The 17,383-nt window shown below is 64.7% G+C and overlaps 1 protein-coding gene across 2 annotated transcripts in view; it reads left to right on the top strand.

Moving 5' to 3' along the window:
• KIF1A (kinesin family member 1A) overlaps window positions 1-15,515 on the top strand; it is a gene marked incomplete at its 5' end in the record, with an annotated part of 66,091 nt that extends 50,576 nt beyond the window's left edge. For both annotated transcript variants that reach the window (XM_079923609.1, XM_079923608.1), the window contains 11 exons: window positions 7,277-7,391; window positions 8,327-8,460; window positions 9,400-9,461; window positions 9,773-9,918; window positions 10,787-10,981; window positions 11,477-11,554; window positions 12,353-12,477; window positions 13,348-13,500; window positions 13,744-13,936; window positions 14,835-14,953; window positions 15,313-15,515. In XM_079923609.1, coding sequence (XP_079779735.1) covers window positions 7,277-7,391; window positions 8,327-8,460; window positions 9,400-9,461; window positions 9,773-9,918; window positions 10,787-10,981; window positions 11,477-11,554; window positions 12,353-12,477; window positions 13,348-13,500; window positions 13,744-13,936; window positions 14,835-14,953; window positions 15,313-15,355 — 1,363 coding nt within the window. In that variant the 3' untranslated portion in view covers window positions 15,356-15,515. The remainder of the gene's footprint in view (window positions 1-7,276; window positions 7,392-8,326; window positions 8,461-9,399; window positions 9,462-9,772; window positions 9,919-10,786; window positions 10,982-11,476; window positions 11,555-12,352; window positions 12,478-13,347; window positions 13,501-13,743; window positions 13,937-14,834; window positions 14,954-15,312) is intronic.
• Between the last annotated feature and the right edge of the window lie 1,868 nt (window positions 15,516-17,383).

Raw genomic sequence — 17,383 nt, 5'->3', positions numbered from 1 at the left:
TGGTCCGGGCCCTCACGGCTCAAGGACGTCCTTGGGCTGGGGCTGTAGTCCTTGCCCGTAGCTGCTTTGCCCCCTGCTTGGCTTCTGCCCGTGCTGTACGGCCCCAGGACTGCCCCGACCCCAGCCCGGCCTGGAAAATCTCAGGGACGCTCCTCGGGGGGTGGCCCCCGGCAGGAGACATTCTGAGGCTTAGCTGGCCAGGCCGGCAGCTCCTCCCGAGGGCCCTCGTCTTCCCTGGACGGTGGCTGACGTCCGCGGAGCCGCGATGGGCCCGGCTGCTCTGCGGGGGACCCGGCAGGCCCTTCTGCCCCCAGAGACGCTGAGGCTCAGAGACCCAGGTCTGCTTGGGCCTCGGAGCCTCAGCTGCCCACCCGCTTTGCCGCGGCCTCAGCCTCCTCCCCGCTCAAAGGTGCCGCGCTTTGCAGCCTCCCCGGCTCAGAGTGGGCCTGGGGCCGCGGACGGCTTCTCTCCGCGCCGCCCCGCCCCTCTGTGGCCGCGGACGGCTTCTCCCCGCGCCGCCCCGCCCTCACTAACCTGTGGTTGTTTGTGTTTTGCAGGCAGTTTCTTGATTCGGACATGCCTAGGTACCATTTGCGCCCCTTGGTCTCCTTCCAGCCTCGCCTCCCACCCCCGCAGCCCTGAGATTTCATTTCCGCTTTTTGGATTCCTTCCACACTTGCTCACCTCTCCCTGCCGTCTCTCCCATCTTCTCCTTTCATTTTATTTCCTTTTGTATTTCTCTCTTCCTACTGCTTCCTTCCCTGTCACCCTCCCCTGGCTGCGTCCCTTCTGCCCCCACTCTTGATTTTGGCCGCTTTGGTAGTTTCCTGCCCTCGGTAGACACTGGCTGACTTCCTGCTCCCCTCCCCCCACCCCACCCCTGAGCCTTGCCCGTCCCTGCACCCCAGCGGGAGCACCCGCATGCAGGCTGGCCGGCCAGGCCCACTCCCCGCAAAGTGAAAGAGAAAAGAGGGAGGGGGGAGGGGCCGTAGACAGGAGCAGCCCGGCTGAGATCTCCTCGCTCTGCGCTTCCCAGGCCTGGATGCGAGCCCCTTGACTGGCCAGGCGGGTGGCTCCAACCGCACACCCTTTTTGGAAGTAGGTGGGTGGGCCCAGGCTCTGGACGCGCTCGGGTGGCCCCAGGTCCAACCCCCCGAGGCACGGGCTCCTGGGCCGGGGACAGCAGATCCCTCCCAACTCGAGTGAGGCCCTGGCGCGCGGTGACTGGGTGCAGGGTCCTTGAGACCCTGGGGGTGGACAGCCTCATGGTCCCTAATTCAGACTTTGTCCGTGAGACTCTAGTCTGTTCTGAGCGGAGGGTCAAGGCCGTAACTGTCTTGCCAGGCTGGGCGGCAAGGGAGGGAGAGGCTTCTGGGGGCCAAGCCGGGGCGGGCAGCTCATGGGTCCCTGTGGATTGTGGCCAGAGCTTGGTGGCCCTGGGGGTCACTGTTTTGAAGGATGAAAGGAGCGGCAGGAAGGCTTCCAGTGCCGATGTTTGAGGCTTTAAGCTGCGGGGAGGGGAACGGGTGGCACCTGCCCCTTTGTGAGGGGGGAGCCCCAGGACCAGGTTGGGGGCACAGCAGGACGTTCGGAGGCCGTGTCCTTGTCAGGTCATGGGTGTGGTGTGTCAGGACAGATGGTCACTGTGAATGTGCCCCGGGCAGTTGTAGCTGAGGCCCCCTGGGGCAGTGAGCAGCCTGTGGTTCCTGTCGGGGTGTGCCCGAGGACGTACGCACCCACTCCAGGAGCAGATCCTTGCCCTCCCTGGGGACACGCAGCTGGGTGCGGCCGAGACCTGGTCAAGGAGAAAACGGCAGTGGACTCTGTACCAGGGGAGGGTCACAGCCCTGCGGAGCCCAGAGCAGGGACCTGCCTCTCGGGCAGCCCGGAGGGCCTGCTGGAGGTGGCAGCTTACCAGCTGGTCCTGGAGGTGGAAGTCTGCCGGGTCTCAGAAGGCGCTGGGGCGGGATCCCATCGGCTCGGGTTCATCCCTGAAGGGGTCCCGATGTAGGGGCTGTTTCCCTGATGAGTGGAAACTTCCAGGCCCATCAGTACGATCGCACGGGGGTGTGTGGGCATTCTGTTCAAGTTTGCGTTTCCACAAGCAGCCCAGCATGATAGAGGGTGTTCAGGCTGGTCCTGGACACCCCCCTACAAATACCTCATGCCTCCAGGAGGGTTCTGGGTAAAATGGAAACATACCCTCGGGCCAGGAGGAGACATGGCACCAGGAAAGGAAGGGGGAGCCCCTCCTTCCCGGCAGGGTCTCCTTCGCCAGCCCCTAGACTTCAGGAGGACCTCACCCCTGCACCCGAGCAGGGGGCCCCAGCCCCCAGTTTCAGAGGTGGGCTCATCGGCCCCCAGTGGACTTGGCCCGAAGAGAAGGCTTAGGGCGCTCAGAGAGGTGAGGGGTCAGCACCCCAAGACTCGGGCTAGTGCCTGCTTCATGGGGCTGTGTTTTGCGGGGCAGGAAACCATTGTGGTGGGTGGTACTGGGGACTAGCAGAGTCCCCAGTACTGGGGACACTGGCAGTGCACGGTGACCCCCACCCATCCCATCTGGAGTGGGGTGGGGACTGGGGCTGTACCGACTGGGCTGGGGCAGCCTGGCTGTGAATGTGGACAAGTGGCAGAATCTTCTGGAACCTTGGTTTCCTTCCGCCTCAGGATGGGGATTTTATTAGGGCCTAAGGTGGTGATGTTCAATGAGATGAACGTGGAAAGCTCTCAGCAGGGGTCTTGCGTGTGGAACTTCATTAATGTAAGTTGTGTGGTTATTTTCACTACTACCTCGTTAGTATTTAATTTAAAATACTCGTACTTAATTTAAAACACATACCTCCTGAGCAAGAGCCTGTTTCTTCTAACCACTCCAATTTTGCCGAAGGGGCCCCACTTAAATACCAGGGACTCACGCCCACCTTGCGGAGCCTCCGAGACACGCAGGAGGGGTTGTGACACAGCCTGTGACCCATGAAGAGCTGGGTCAGACCTTCCACGCTGTCCGCGCCTCTTACCCCAGCTCACGCTCCTGCCCAGGGCTCGGGTTTCCACCCGCCTGGAGCAGAAAGGGTCCTCATGACCCTTTAAAGCACAAAGGTGTTGAGGAGAAGGCTGGGGGACACTGGCAGTGCACGGTGACCCCCACCATCCCACCAGGCGCGGGATCTGATTTCCCCAAACAGGTGGCCCAGGTGCCCCAAAGGCTACTCCAGCCTCCCCGGAAGGGCCCAGATGTGGGATCTTTCCCCTTCTGTCCTGCCATGCTGCGCCACTTATGGGGCCATGACCCTCCCTCACTCATTCATCCATCTGTCACATGTGAGCCACGTTCTTTGGGGTGTTAGAAAGGGGGATTAAAGACTAAGACCGGAACAGTCAGTCCCCAGGAAGCTCAAAGCCTGGCCCGGGGGTTCGCTTGTCCCCTCATCCCCTCGATCCTCCGTCCCCTGTGTCCCTCTGGTCTAAGAGCTCGCTCTGCGAGGTGGGTGATGCCACTTGGCCGAGCACGTGTGGCATCCAGACACAGCAGAATTCCTGAGGTTCGAGGCCGTTCCACTGCTCTTAGCCGCGTGGGCACGTCTTGGGATCACGGTCCCCACCGGACAGGAGGGCTGCCCTGGTTGCAGTCCGGGGGCTCAGTCCTGGAAACCTGCCCATCAGATCACCACCCCCAAGAACCTGGGCCACTCCTGCAAGTGTGACACTCTTTCGAGAAACATAGTTCCCAGAGCATCACGAGTTTCAGGTTGCAACCTCGAGCGTGGGGTTTAATTTTCAGATTCTCGGCGGACCCATTCGCCTTAGGATGCCCCACGCCGGCCTGTTGCTGCACCATGGCTGTGACGCACGCCAGAAGTTTACACGAGCTCTGATGGGCCGTCGGCAGCAGGCGTGGGAGAGTCTCATACAGAATGACCAGGTGCTCGTGTCGAGAGCCCTGAGATTCCGTCACCTCCCACCCGGGCAGCCCAGGGCCTCCCGCGGACCCACACGTGCTCACAGGCAGGGTTCCCGCTCCACCAACCCCGGGGAAAACGAAACAGCTGCAGCCTACTTGTGGCAGGACAGAAAAGATGTTTACAACATGTGGCGTTTTCTTCGTCAACAAAACTTTCTAACTGAGTTTTCAAGTTTTCCCCGTGTGGGTCCTCGCTTGTTTGAGCATCACGCTCTCGTCCCAGAGCTAATTTGGGGTGGTTCTGTTTCCGGGGTCCGCTGCCTGACCCCTTTGGCTGGAGGAGAGCCGCCAGACAGGCCTCCTCGTCCAGGAACCCCTCCCTCCCAGGCTTGGAAGGCTCGCTTGGAGTCAGGATGTCAGCCGGAGGCTCCCGGAAGTGGACCGGAGGTGTCTGAGTGGGGGACTTCTCCATGCTGGGTCCCCACTCTGCTGCAGAGGGACTGTGTTGATGGGCATTTTCCGTCCGGCTGGGGGCCCTGCAGGAACCCCCTGGGGCTCTGCTGTGGGTGCAGGCTGGCCTGCCTGCGGCCCCTTTCTTTAACACGGGGTCCCAGGGCACGGCACGCAGAGGAAAGGGCGAAGGACCAGGATCCATGGTGGAGCCTGGCACGGCCTCGCTGGAGGGAGGGACTGGCCACTTTCCCCAGAATGGGCTGGATGCAGAGGGTCCACAGTATGACGGTGCTGAGCCAGTGGTGAAGCTCTGATGCTCTGCCCTGAAGGTGGCCCCACCCCAGCGTTTCTGCTTCCGTGAGTGCGGGGGCCCCGGAATCTGCATTTCTGATCAGTTCCCGGTGGTGCAGATGCTGCGGGTCCAGGGACCCCAAGTCTGGGCCACACGTTCCCCTTGAAAGTGTCCCTGGGGGGCCGACTGAACTTCGCTCAGGTAGAGTGAGCAACGCCGCAGGGGAGGGGCGCCTTCCGGGTGACCTGACCCTAGAGGGTCCGCTGGGGCTGCTCACAAGTCGGTCCTGGCGTGGTCTCCCCGCAGGCCAGGCACCTCCGGGAGGCACCGCGGCTCCCTCTCAGCCCGCTGGGTCTTAGTTTCCTGCCATGTGACACCCGGCCCAGGGGGGCTGCTTGGGTCCCACGTCGGTGGGCTGCCGCCCTCCCGCCCTGCTGGGCTGGGCTGGGTCCTCACGCCCCGAGCACTTGCGGCGGGAAGGAAGCCGGCAGCGTCCTGTAGCAACATTTTAGGCAGGTGGACAGAGGTGGCAGCGCTGAGCCAGGCCCGGGGCCAGCGGGAGGCTTTGGGGCTGGCCAGCCTGCCAGGGCCGGGGCCTCAGGCTGGGCCGTGCCCAGGGTGCGGTTGGGCCTCCTGGGGAGAGGACTTGTAATAACAGTAATGCCTCCCAGGCCTGTCCTCAGCTCCTCCCCGGCTTACTGAACCCGCAGGATGTCCCAATGAGGAGGGGCAGTGACTGCCCGTCACTGGTCCAGGAAGCAGGGCACAGCCCGAGGTCACGTGTCCGCTGTCAGCCCGAGGTCACGTGCTGTGAAGTGGCATTTGGAGCTGGGCTGGCGGGGGCGGGGGGCGGGGGGGCATTTGTTCTGAGCTGCGCTGCAGCGGGCCTCTGGCTCTGTCCGCAGACCTGGGGCATTTGCGGACCCCTGGGACAGAGGGCATCCCTCTGGGTCTGGGTGGCAGCTCCAGGTGCGCCCGGCTGGTCCTGCTGGAGATGGACCCAAGGCTCTCCCTGTGGACACAGGGGAAGGGGTGTCTGCAGGTCCCCGGGCTGGGGCTTAGAGTGGGCCCCACCCACAGGGAGCCCCCCACCCCCGTGGGCCGCGTCTGGGCCCCACGAGACGGCAGTCAGCAGCTCCGCGGCTGGTGTGGCCCAGCCCCACCTGCTCCGTGTCAGTTAGCTGGTACCTGGCCGGGTGGCGGTGCTCGTTCTGACGTGAATTTCTTCTGTGTGTGTACGTGTGTGTCCTGGCTGCCACCGCCTTTAGCGTTTCGTTCGGAAATGACACTAGGTACAGCTCACTTTTCTCTTCTGCGCTCGCTCGGTCTGTCCTCTCCTGACTTTCAATTTCCTTTCTCCCCCGGTGTCTCCCCGCTCTCTCTGCCCATTCTCTGGTTACCCCATTGTCCTCACGTCCTGCCTCTGGAACTTTCTCCTCAGTGGCGTGTCCGGCAGTGGCCCTGCCCTGTCCCGCTGCTTCTCCCGCGCCCCTGGACTGCGCCATGGAGAGAGGGGGTGGCCGTGGCACTGTCCCTGCCCCTCCGCGGCTTCCCTCCTCTTCCCTCTGCATTGCCGGGTGGGCCCGGCTCCTCCACAGGGGCCGGGCCGTGTCAGGGCTGCTTGTGGTGATGCGTTCCTCAACTGTGTCTGCGTGAGGATGCTTGGACGGAAACCGGGTGAGGCTGGGGGCTGCCAGGGCCCACAGAGCGGCCACACTGTGCCTTGAGGCACAGCCCCAGCTCAGATACGAGGGTCCTCAAAACAGCACCCGGCCTGAGGCAAGAGTTTAGAGCTCTGCCATCAGATGCTTGAAAACGGAAGCTGTCATATGACAGGAAACCCTGCCCTGGAGCCCACCAAACTGTCTGGGCCCTGGGCCTGCCCTGAGCTGCCCTCAGAGGGGTTTCCTGGCCCCTGGCTCATGCACTGGTCATTACTTTCCGGGTTAGAGACTGGGGACAGGAAGAAACCACCACTGCCCGCTCTGTGCTACGTGGGGCCCTGCCTTTCCACGGGGCCTGGCTGAGGTGGGCGGAGGCCATGCCGTCTGGGAGAGGGGCCACCCCGGTTTTCACCCCCAGCATCCTCCCCCAAGGGCGAGTCGGTTGGTGGAGGAGATGGCCATGGAGAGTGTCGGCAAAGCCGGGCGGGCTCCCTTTGAGGCCAGGGAGAGGCCAGGGTGCCTCCTTACTCAGGCCGAGACTGGGTGGAGTTGGGCACCCCTTCCCATGGTCTCCCCACCACCACCGTCGCCTCTGCCCCCTTCCCCCCTCCTCTCACCCTCCCTCCCCTTTGTCACAGCCCCCTCCCCTTTCCTCTCCTCCCCTCTCCATCCTCTCACTCCTGCCTCAGCTCCAGGGGACCCCTCTCCCCCTCCCCCAGGGTGGAGCTGAGAGGGCTCCGCACTCACCCTGGGGGGCGCCTGAGTCCCCCACCTGGCATGGTCCTGAGTAAGGAGGGCTCCATCCTCCCTGGACACCAACACCTGGGCCTCTGACCTGTGGCCCCAGCGGCTCTCCCTGCGGGTGGCCCACACGTCTGTCTGTCTGTGTCTGTCCGTCTGCATGTCCCCACCCCCACCAAGAGCAAGCCACATCCGACCTTCTACCTTGTCTCTGCTTCCGTCCAGGACCTTCTACCAGTTTGAGGCTGCGTGGGACAGCTCCATGCACAACTCCCTCCTGCTGAACCGGGTCACCCCTTACCGAGAGAAGATCTACATGACCCTCTCTGCTTACGTTGAGGCAAGAAACCTGCCCCCAGGGCACTCCACCAAAATCACCCGTCCCCCAAGCCTGAGCTGCTTGCCAAGGGGCAGTGAGGGTGCTTGTTAGCCCTGGACAAACCCAGTCAACCCTATTCTCTTCTCAGAAGCCTTCTTAAGTCCTTGAATTAAATCTATGTACTTTTAATGGCTGTGCTCGCAGTTAACTAATGCTGCTACCTTTAGTGTATGGGTTTGTCCTTGGGGTTGCAAGATGGCTGCAGCACCACCAGACATTGCATCTATCTTCCAGGCAGCACAAAAGCAGAAGCGTCCCATTCCCCATCCCCAGGGTCTCAGGCCGTGACCTCCCTTTGAAGCACAGGAGGAGGCTGGGGGCGTGGGCGTTTCTTGCTGTGCACAGTACTGAGGAATGGGGGCGGGGCTTTGGGGTCGGCAGCCAGCGGGATGGTAGAGACGAAGGCATCCACCCCCTGAGAGCCTAACTACTCCAGCTGTAATATGGGGACCTACCTGTGTGACTGCCCCACGGGATGAGGTTGGCTCAGGCTGAGAAAACACTTGCAGGGCTTTGCCCAGACAAGACACCAGCTTTGTCAGCAGTTATCCCGGAGCTTCGGGAAAACCAAAGAACCGGCTGTTTAAGACAGCACCTCGCTTGCTGTGCAGTCATTTCCTGTGGCGTTTGAGAGTTAAACTGTGGGTGCACAGACAGGGTCCGGTCAGATCCTCACAAACGTTTTGGGGAGTGTGTCACCCCGATTTAATGGTGAGGCAGCTGAGGCCCGTGTCCGGGACACTTGGGGCCCCCGGCAGTGGGTGCCCCGCTGTCTCTCCCTCGTGGCTGTGGTTCGGTGCGGAGGCTCTTGTGCCCCGAGGGGGAGATGGCTAGGTGCGGCTGGAGCCGAGCCCCCGGGGTGTCCTTGGGTACGAGCCCCTCCCTGCCCTCCGCAGATGGAGAACTGCACACAGCCGGCCGTCATCACCAAGGACTTCTGCATGGTCTTCTACTCCCGCGATGCCAAGCTGCCGGCCTCGCGCTCCATCCGCAACCTGTTCGGCAGCGGGAGCCTGCGGGCCTCGGAGAGGTGAGCCTGCAGTGGCGCCCTGGGCGCAGCGGGTACCAGACTGGGCTCTGCGCGGAGCAGTATGTCACGTGGTGCACTCCAGGCCGGCTGGCCCATGAGACGGAGGACCTGCCCCGGTCCCGTCGGGCCTCCGGCTCTGGGGTCCATCTCACTCGGACCGTCAGTGGACGCCGCCGGGCACTTGTGGGGACCCCGATGTCATGTTGGGGGGTGTGAGAGAGCCAGGCTCTCCCCACAGGGCACAGTGGGAAGGCCTGAGGTGTCCACTCTGGGGCCTCCCTGGGAGGTGCTGGTGACCTTCCTCCCCAGGGGCCATGCGGATCTGTGCTATTGGGATTGCTCCCCCCACTCTGTGGGAGAAACTGGGTAAACATGGGGCTGGGCGGGAAGCGGGACTCTGGACAGCACTTCCTGAGGACCTGTGCTAAGCCAGTGCTCTTGGAGGCTGGGGGCACGTGGGGGAGTCGGACACCAGGACCCGCGTCCCTTCTTGCGCTCTGACCTGCATTCTTGGGGGTCACCACTGGCAGCCTTCAGTGAGGCTCCCCACGCACTGTCTCGTGGCCCCTGTGTCCCCACTGCCCTGGCACAGCCGGGAGGAAGGGGGGGTGGGGGTCCTGGGCTGGCCATGGTCCTGTCTTCCAGGAGGTCACCCCGTGAGCGTGAGCCCCTCTCCATGAGCAGGTTAGCAGGGAGCCCTTGGCAGAATCAGTGGTCCCAAGAGGAAGGGGGGCCCAGCGGGAGTCTGGGATGGGGACCGTGTACAGGGACTGCATCGCGGGGAACCAAGCACCTCTGCCACCTCGTGCAAGGCCGCTTGGCGTGGGCGGCTGCAGGACTCGTGCCCAGTGTGCGTTTGGTGGTGGCGAGAGTCGGTGCCTGGCCGACGCGGGGCCAGGTGGCGACGTTCCTCCTCCCATCCCCCACCACTCCTGGCAGCAATCGCGTGACGGGCGTGTACGAGCTCAGCCTGTGCCACGTGGCCGACACGGGCAGCCCAGGTAAGCGTCTGCCCTGGGCTCTCTGGTCGGGGGTGGGGTGGGGCACCGTTGGAGGTCAGGGAGCCCCGTCCCTGGGACCACCTGGGTGACTTCAGCCACGCTGCCATTTGGGGGCCCCTCACCTGGAGACTCGAGTGCTCACCTCGTGCCCCCCGGAGTTGCTGGGGGGCTGGAGGACAGTGAGGGGAGAGAGGAAGGGAGAGGAGGGGCAGCCGAGACCCCGCGGGACACCTGGCTCTGGGGGGGGGGTCCTGCCTCCCTCGGGGGATAAGCCTGCAGCTAGGGACACGTCTGACGGGCGTCCGCTCCAGGGATGCAGCGGCGGCGCCGGCGGGTGCTGGACACGTCCGTGGCCTACGTCCGGGGTGAGGAGAACCTGGCAGGCTGGAGGCCGCGGAGCGACAGCCTCATCCTGGACCACCAGTGGGAGCTGGAGAAGCTGAGCCTCCTGCAGGAGGTGAGAGGGCCAAGCCCACCAGGTCCCCACCCCCCCCAGGATGGAGCGCGTGGCCCTCGAGCCGCCCGTCACAGGGCTTAGGGCCGCATGACGCCACCGGCTAGGATGGGAGGTTCATTCTTTTTTTTTTTTTTTTTTAATTTATTTATTTATTTATTTATTTTTGGCTGTGTTGGGTCTTCGTTTCTGTGCGAGGGCTTTCTTTAGTTGCGGCAAGCGGGGGCCACTCTTCATCGCGGTACGCGGGCCTCTCACTGTCGCGGCCTCTCTTGTTGCGGAGCACAGGCTCCAGACGCGCAGGCTCAGTAGTTGTGGCTCACGGGCCTAGTTGCTCCACGGCATGTGGGATCTTCCCAGACCAGGGCTCAAACCCGTGTCCCCTGCATTGGCAGGCAGATTCTCAACCCCTGCGCCACCAGGGAAGCCCGGGAGTTCATTCTTGACCCAAGCGCAGACTGTTGGGCACGTAGATGAGACAAGAAAGGAACAGGGAGGGAAACTAGTGGGCGGGGCGAGGCCCTTCTGTCGCTCGGGCCAGGACGGCCAGTGTCCAGCAGCGGCACTGACTGCTGACCCGGGGCGTGGGTGGGAAGCGGGCATCGGGGGCCATGTCCACCCTCTGGGCCCTTCCCGAGTCCGCAGCTGCAGCGCGCACGGCCCCCCGGAACGCAGCTGCGGGAACACAGTGTCCGTCCCGTTGGCTCACGGCGGCGCACGGGCAGGTCTGTTGGCGCCACGTCACATGCCACAGCCCAGCAGGGCGGCCGGCTCTCCCGGGCCTGAGCAGGCCTGGGGCTCAGAGCAGCCGCCCGCTCTCCCCGCCCTGGCGGGAGCAGAGGCAAAGCCACACTCGTGCTCCTCTGTGCAGGTGGAGAAGACCCGGCACTACCTGCTGCTGCGGGAGAAGCTGGAGACGGCCCAGCGGCCTGGTCCCGAGGCCCTGTCCCCCATCTCCAGCGAGGACTCCGAGGCCCACAGCTCGTCCAGCTCCCCGCTCGCGGCTGCGGGCCGGCCGTCGTCCCTGGAGGCTCCCAACGAGAGGCAGCGGGAGCTAGCGGTCAAGGTGGGTGGCAGGTGGGCGGCGGCCATGCTCCTGGCCCTTTCCTGGTGCCAGTGACTTGTCACGGCCACCAGGACCTGGGAGAATGAGTCCGTAGGATCACCTTGACCCCACCCCCACCCCACCCTACCCACATTGGAACCCGGGGACCTCTTATAGCCTCTACTCCCCCAGGCAGTGACCTGCTCTCTCTTGCATACCTGTGCTGATGGGGAGCTCGCCACCTACACCAGAGCTGGCCTTTCAGCTGCTGGGTGGGCCACGGGGAAGGCCTCCCGCACTTCAGGGGGTGCTGGCCCCACCCCCACCCCCGCCCAGGCCCCAGGCCTGCCCCGGGGGGCTTCCTCAGACCGCCGCATTACCTGGGAGAGGTGAGGGTGCTTCCCACCTTGACCTGGGGTGCCTGGCCCCTCGGCCAGTCTCCCGTGTCCTGGGCCTGTGTCCGTGGCAGAGCCGGGTCCCGGGAGGTCCCTGACCAGGCGTTTGCTCTCCCGGCAGTGCTTACGGCTCCTCACCCACTCCTTCAACAGAGAGTACACCCACAGCCACGTCTGCGTCAGCGCCAGCGAGAGCAAGGTGGGCGTGGAGGGGCCGCCCACGGGGTGGCGGGGGGGGGGCTGCTGTGGCCGAGAGAGGGAGATAAGGGTTTTCTTAGGAACATTCCTCTCCCAGCCTAAAGGGATGCCTCAGAGCTAAGGGGCTGGCTTCCCGGGGCCTGAGGCTGGGGCCCGCCGGGCCCAGGGGTGTCCACTCGGTGTCGTCCCTGGCTCCCACTCTCCCCAGTCCCCGGCCCTGTCCAGGCTGGCCCTCACCCAGCTGCCTGTGTCCTGGGCTGGCCAAGCCCCCTCTCCTCGGCTTCCTTCCCTCACCTGGGGGCCCACCCTGGTCTTGCAGCCCTACACCCACGCCCAAGGCTGGGGCGGCTCTCGTGCTGGAGGCTGGCCCTGGCCCGTGTCAGGCTCCAGGCTTCCCTTCCAGCGCTCGGGCCCATCACCCGTCCCCCCTCAGCCTGGTAGACAGCCCTGCCCGGCTTTTGTGCTCCGCACCGGCCTCTCCCTCTGCCCAAACCTCCTCTTGCCGCGGCTGCCAGGCTGCGCACCCTGAAGTCGGGGCTCAGAGGCTACTCCTTCCCCGACCCCCACCCAGCGGTCCTCGCAGCCTCGAGGACCTCCTGCAGCAAAAGGCAGAGCCTGAAGCCCTGGGCGGGGTGGGCCGGGGGACGGTGGGGGCTGGGCTGGGAGGAGAGCCCAGCCCGCAGCTGGAGTGGGGTTGCCCTAAACAGGGGTAAAATGCAGGCAAAGGTGCCGCGGCAGGGATGTCTCCACCCGCAGAGGGCCCTGAGGCTGTCCCTGAAGAGCCGTCTCTCCTCCGCAGCTCTCCGAGATGTCTGTCACCCTGCTGCGGGACCCGTCCATGTCCCCTCTGGGGGCGGCCACGCTCACCCCCTCCTCCACCTGCCCCTCCCTGGTCGAGGGCCGGTACGGGGCTGCTGAACTGAGGTGAGTGAGCTCCAGGCTCCCGGCAAAGCTTCCACCTGCACAAGCTGACCGACAAAACGGCTGTGACTGGGGCACAGAGCAAGAAGCCAGGGCTCGAGGGGCTGCGTGTCTGGGGACAGCTGCGCACTAGGGCAGGGCCGGGGGAGGGGTCTGCCCTGCCCAGCTGATGCGGCGCCGTCCAAGGTCATTTTCTGCTAAAGCGTAGATTTAGAATACAGTCGTGAATAAAACCAGGAACGGGTCGGAACACTGAACAAAAAGCCCTTTTCAGTGGCAGCTCTCACAAAATACTCAGTGGGAAAAGTGGTGACAGAGCGGAGCCTAGAGGACACCTGAGCCCACCTGACACCTGCCGAGCGGTGTTGGGAGCAGGGCGCACGTTGCTGACAGCGCTCGTGTCTGACCCATCAGGTCGTATAACACCTCAGGCTTTCCAGATTTTCTTCTTGAAAGAAAAAGGCATCAAGCCCTCTGGGCGCCATCCTGAGTCAGGCCTCCTTGGCCACCGGGTCCGTCGCTTGGGCCTGGTGGCTCCAGTGGACTATAGCAGCTCCCTGCACGCACACGGTCCCTGAGGAAGTCGGGTCAGCTTCAGTTTAACTTTGGAGACAAGAGACGCGGAAGCCGCTTTCACAGGGGGTGGAGGTGGGGAGCCAGAACATGCCACGGGAGAAGGCGCTGCGTCGGTGTGGACCCTGCCCGCCACACAGCGCGGCGCAGCGGCGGGCCGGCCGGAGGTCTGAGCCAGCGTGGGGGGCAGGCCCAGGCAGGCGCCCTGGCGGTTCTGAGCGGGTAACGCTGGCCGTCGGGAAGCCGGGCCGGAGAGGCACCTTCTGGCAGGAGTGCAGGGGCTTCACTGTGCTTTCCCAGGACCCCACAGCCCTGCTCCCGGCCGGCCAGCCCAGAACCTGAGCCCCTGCCGGAGATGGATTCCAAGAAGTCCCCTTCCCCTGCCCGGGCAACGGAGGCCGACAAGGAGCCCCGGCGCCTGCTGGTGCCCGACATCCAGGAGATCCGGGTCAGGTGCGTGAGGGCCCTTCTAAAGCACCGGCCAGCCCGTTCTGCTCCTGCGAGGACAGCTGGGCCGCCCCTGACCTGGAACGGAGACAGCTGTATGCCAGGGGCCCCCTGACCTAGGACAGCAGTGGAGAATAAGCAGACATAAAGGGCAGGAGGGTGGACCAGAGCCAGAGCCAGTGCTGGGCGGGGGCTGGGCACCTGGTGGGCAGCTGCAGAAAGATGGTTTTGGGGCGTCCCCATCCCCAGCCCGATCGTCTCCAAGAAGGGGTACCTGCACTTCCTGGAGCCGCACACGGCTGGCTGGGCCAAGCGCTTCGTGGTGGTGCGGCGGCCCTACGCCTACATGTACAACAGCGACAAGGACGCCGTGGAGAGGTTTGTGCTCAACCTGTCCACAGCCCAGGTTGAGTACAGCGAGGACCAGCAGGCGATGCTCAAGGTGCGACGCGGCCGCGGGCGGGGAGGGCGGGAGCCGGGACGGGTCCTCCTCTGCGGGCCCTGCGTCTGCCCACTGCCCGACTGAAGCCGGGCCCGTCTGTCACGGGCAGGGCCGTTGGGGTCAGCCTCACTGTCTCTCTGCCTCTCGTGTCCCGGGGCCACTCTGCCCACCCACGGGGCTTGTAGTCCTGGTGACAACGGCGGTGACGGGTGCGGCAGGCGTTAATCCTCTCCCATTTGATGGCTAACGACAGTCCCCTCTTCCTGGGGACGCCCACAGTGGGTGTCATGGAGCCCTGTAGGGCCAGCGGGGCAGTGGGCCCAGGAGTCCAGCGCCCTGTGCCTGGCTTTGCCCCTGCTCCTCTCTGAGCAAGCGGTGGCCCTGGACGTGAGTAGCCCTGACTCCTGGCTGGTGGCCACAGGGCCCACTGGGCACTGATTCCCTGTGGTGGGGGAGGGGGAGGTGTGAGCTCAGCCCGCCACCCACGCCCACCACGTCGAGGGCTCGGGCCTGAGAGAAGACGCCAGGATTAACGGGCCCCAGAGGATACATCTGGGCGAGCAGTTGAGCCAGGGTCCCCGGGGGAGGGACCTTGGCCTGTGAGGGGTTGACTCATCCCACGGGGACACAGAGCAGTGACAAGGTAGCCTCGGGCATGGCCACGGGGATGACCAGAAGATACCGGCTTCCGGAGGGGAGCCACCGCCTGCAGGGTCAGGACGGGCTGTGCGTGCAGCAGCGCTGCCCCCTCCTCGGGGTCTTCTTTTCTGCTTCCTCATCCTTGACGCTCCCCCTGGGGGGAGGGCCCTTCCCCCCCGCCTGGGCCCCGGGGGAGCGGCGACCGCCCCTAGCTGACCGCGGGAGGCCTGGCGCCCCTCACGGCAGCGCCCCCCCACAGACCCCCAACACGTTCGCCGTGTGCACGGAACACCGGGGCATCCTGCTGCAGGCCAGCAGCGACAAGGACATGCACGACTGGCTGTACGCGTTCAACCCCCTCCTGGCGGGGACCATACGGTACGTCCTGCCTGCAGAGGGAGGGGCGCGGTCTTGAGGACGTGGATTCTCGTTTGCGGGCCGTCGCTCCTCACCGAGTGTGTAGATCCCCGACTTTCAGAACCGCCACTCAACCAGGGCGGGCCTCCACGTCGGGGACATGCTGCACCAGGCTTGGGGACAGCCAGGCCCCCGGTGGACGGAGCCCCGCCCCTAGTCAGTGACTCACAAAGGAAGCTGGGGCGGGGGGGGGGGGACCGCTCCCCGCGAGTCGCAGGGACAGGAGACAGAGGTTACGGCTCTTGGGCGACCGGGGAACCAGAGACGCTAATGCCGGCAGCCTGGCGCCCTGACCGCCACGTCTCTCCCGCCCCCGGCAGGTCCAAGCTCTCCAGGAGGAGGTCTGCCCAGATGAGGGTCTGAGCCGAGCCCTCCTGGACAGCCAGCAGGCCCGGCCCCGCTCTCCCACCCTCGTCACCATCTGTCGTGTCATCCGCCGCCCAGCCCTGCTCCCAGCAGACAGCCAACGCGCCCCCTCCTCCTGGGGATGCCTGCGCTGGGGCCCAAAAGACCTCTTCTGGCCGGGGACCTGCCACACGACCTGTCGTGCTCCCAGCAGAGGCCGCGTTTGTTGTCCTTTCTTCATTCAGAACGCAGCCTGGGTGGGAAGAGCTGGGAGACGCCAGGAAGGCCAGAGGACAGGAGCCACGGGGGCATCGCTGCCGTTCTAATATTTTTTTAAGCATAGACAGACTCTAATTAATATGCATCAGTTAGTGACACTGAAACGGCCACTCGGGAGTTAACTGTAAGACTGTTTTATTTATAAGTGTGCATCTCTAATGCCCTCACCTAGACCCGCAGGGCTCAGGTGGACCCACCCCGCTTGCTCCCAAACGCACCTCCCAAGCTTCTGGGGGACACACAAGGCGGGGCAGCCGCCTGGGAAGACCACAGTGAGGTGGTGTCTGGACAGGCCGGGCGCCTCCTGGTTGGCACCACGGGGCACCTGCCCGGCCTGAGCTGAGGCCTCTGCCCAGCGGCACGTGGGGCAGGCCCTGGTCCCAGGGCGTGTGTGTGTGTGCGTGTGTGTGCGTGTGCGTGTGTGTGTCTGGGGGGTCTGATGCCTGAGGTCTGAGCAGCGCAGAAGGTGGGTGCATCCTCCTCACAGGAGGGAGGACCCACGTCTCACCTGGACAGCAGCTACCTGAGGTGTGACTGTCCCGGTGACGCCGGCAGCCCGTCCCTGGCGGCATGTGGGGCAGCCCGTCCCTGGCAGCATGTGGGGCAGCCCGTCCCTGGCAGCATGTGGGGCAGCCCGTCCCTGGCAGCATGTGGGGCAGCCCGTCCCTGGCAGCATGTGGGGCAGCCCGTCCCTGGCGGGATGTGGGGCAGCCCGTCCCTGGCAGCATGTGGGGCAGCCCGTCCCTGGCGGCATGTGGGAGGTGAGGCAGCAGGCGCCTGGCTGGCAGCTGTCCTGGTGGGAACCAAACGGGAGAGTGGTCAGGGTCCCACCGGGAGTGTCACGTGTCCAGGCCGGCTGGGTGCGGGGAGCTGTGTTTAGAGGTGGTCCAGGCAGTGAGGGGCTTCTGGTGCGGCGTCTGCAGCCACTGTGAGACCCGGGGTGAGCTCCAGGGAAGGAATCGTGACTTCCCCTCTTTGCCCCAAGAGCGGAGTTTCTGAGTCCTGGTGAGAAAACTCCATGGGGTCAGGTGAGGGCAGCCAGTGCTGGGGTCATCCGTCATCAAGGGGGCTTCCTCCTGTATCCGAGGGTGTCACCCTTGTCTTGTTCTGCCCTCTCGTGACAATATCCATTTCGTCCCCTTTGCAGACCCCATGCCTGAGGGTTGCCCGGGACCGGGCAGGAGCCAGCCCCGGGCTCAGAGTCTGGTCGTGTGTCATGCCCAGGCCATAAGCCCTTCAGAGAAACCACGGGGTCTTCAGTGACCTGTTCCTACACTCAGAGGCACATTCAGCCACCGCAGCACAAGACCCGCCCCTACCACGTCCCCCAAGAGGGGGTGACGGAGGGTTCACATTCCAGACTGAAGTCAAACACTGTCCAGAAACCAGCAGGCCTGTGCCCCCCGCACAGGGCTTCCCTGGAGGCAGAGGCCAAGACGCAGAGGCAGAGGGACAGCACACTCTGGAGCAAGTGCTGACGCGGGCCACCACGATGGCCTTGAGGGCAGGGAGGAGAGACAGGTGGGGTGAGTTGCTCTAAGATGGGTCGGTTCCGAGAGCCCCTCCTTCCTGCGAGGAGATTGGAGGTGCAGGGCCAGGCCACGGCCACTCAGGTCAGCCAGCCTGAGGCGGAGGCCTCCTGAGAGTCTGAGGCCCTCTCACCCCGGGCACAGGTGTCTGGGGCCAGCCAACCTGCAGAGCACCCGCTGAGTGGGGCAGGGGGCCCCCGGGAGGGTTTCTGGGAACCGCCCCCAATTCAGGGGCCTC

This window comes from Stenella coeruleoalba (assembly GCF_951394435.1).
Source record: "Stenella coeruleoalba genome assembly, chromosome: 6".
NCBI lineage: Eukaryota > Metazoa > Chordata > Mammalia > Artiodactyla > Delphinidae > Stenella > Stenella coeruleoalba.
The sequence above is the reverse complement of the archived record's forward strand: the minus strand, read 5'-3'. Positions and strand labels throughout refer to the sequence as shown.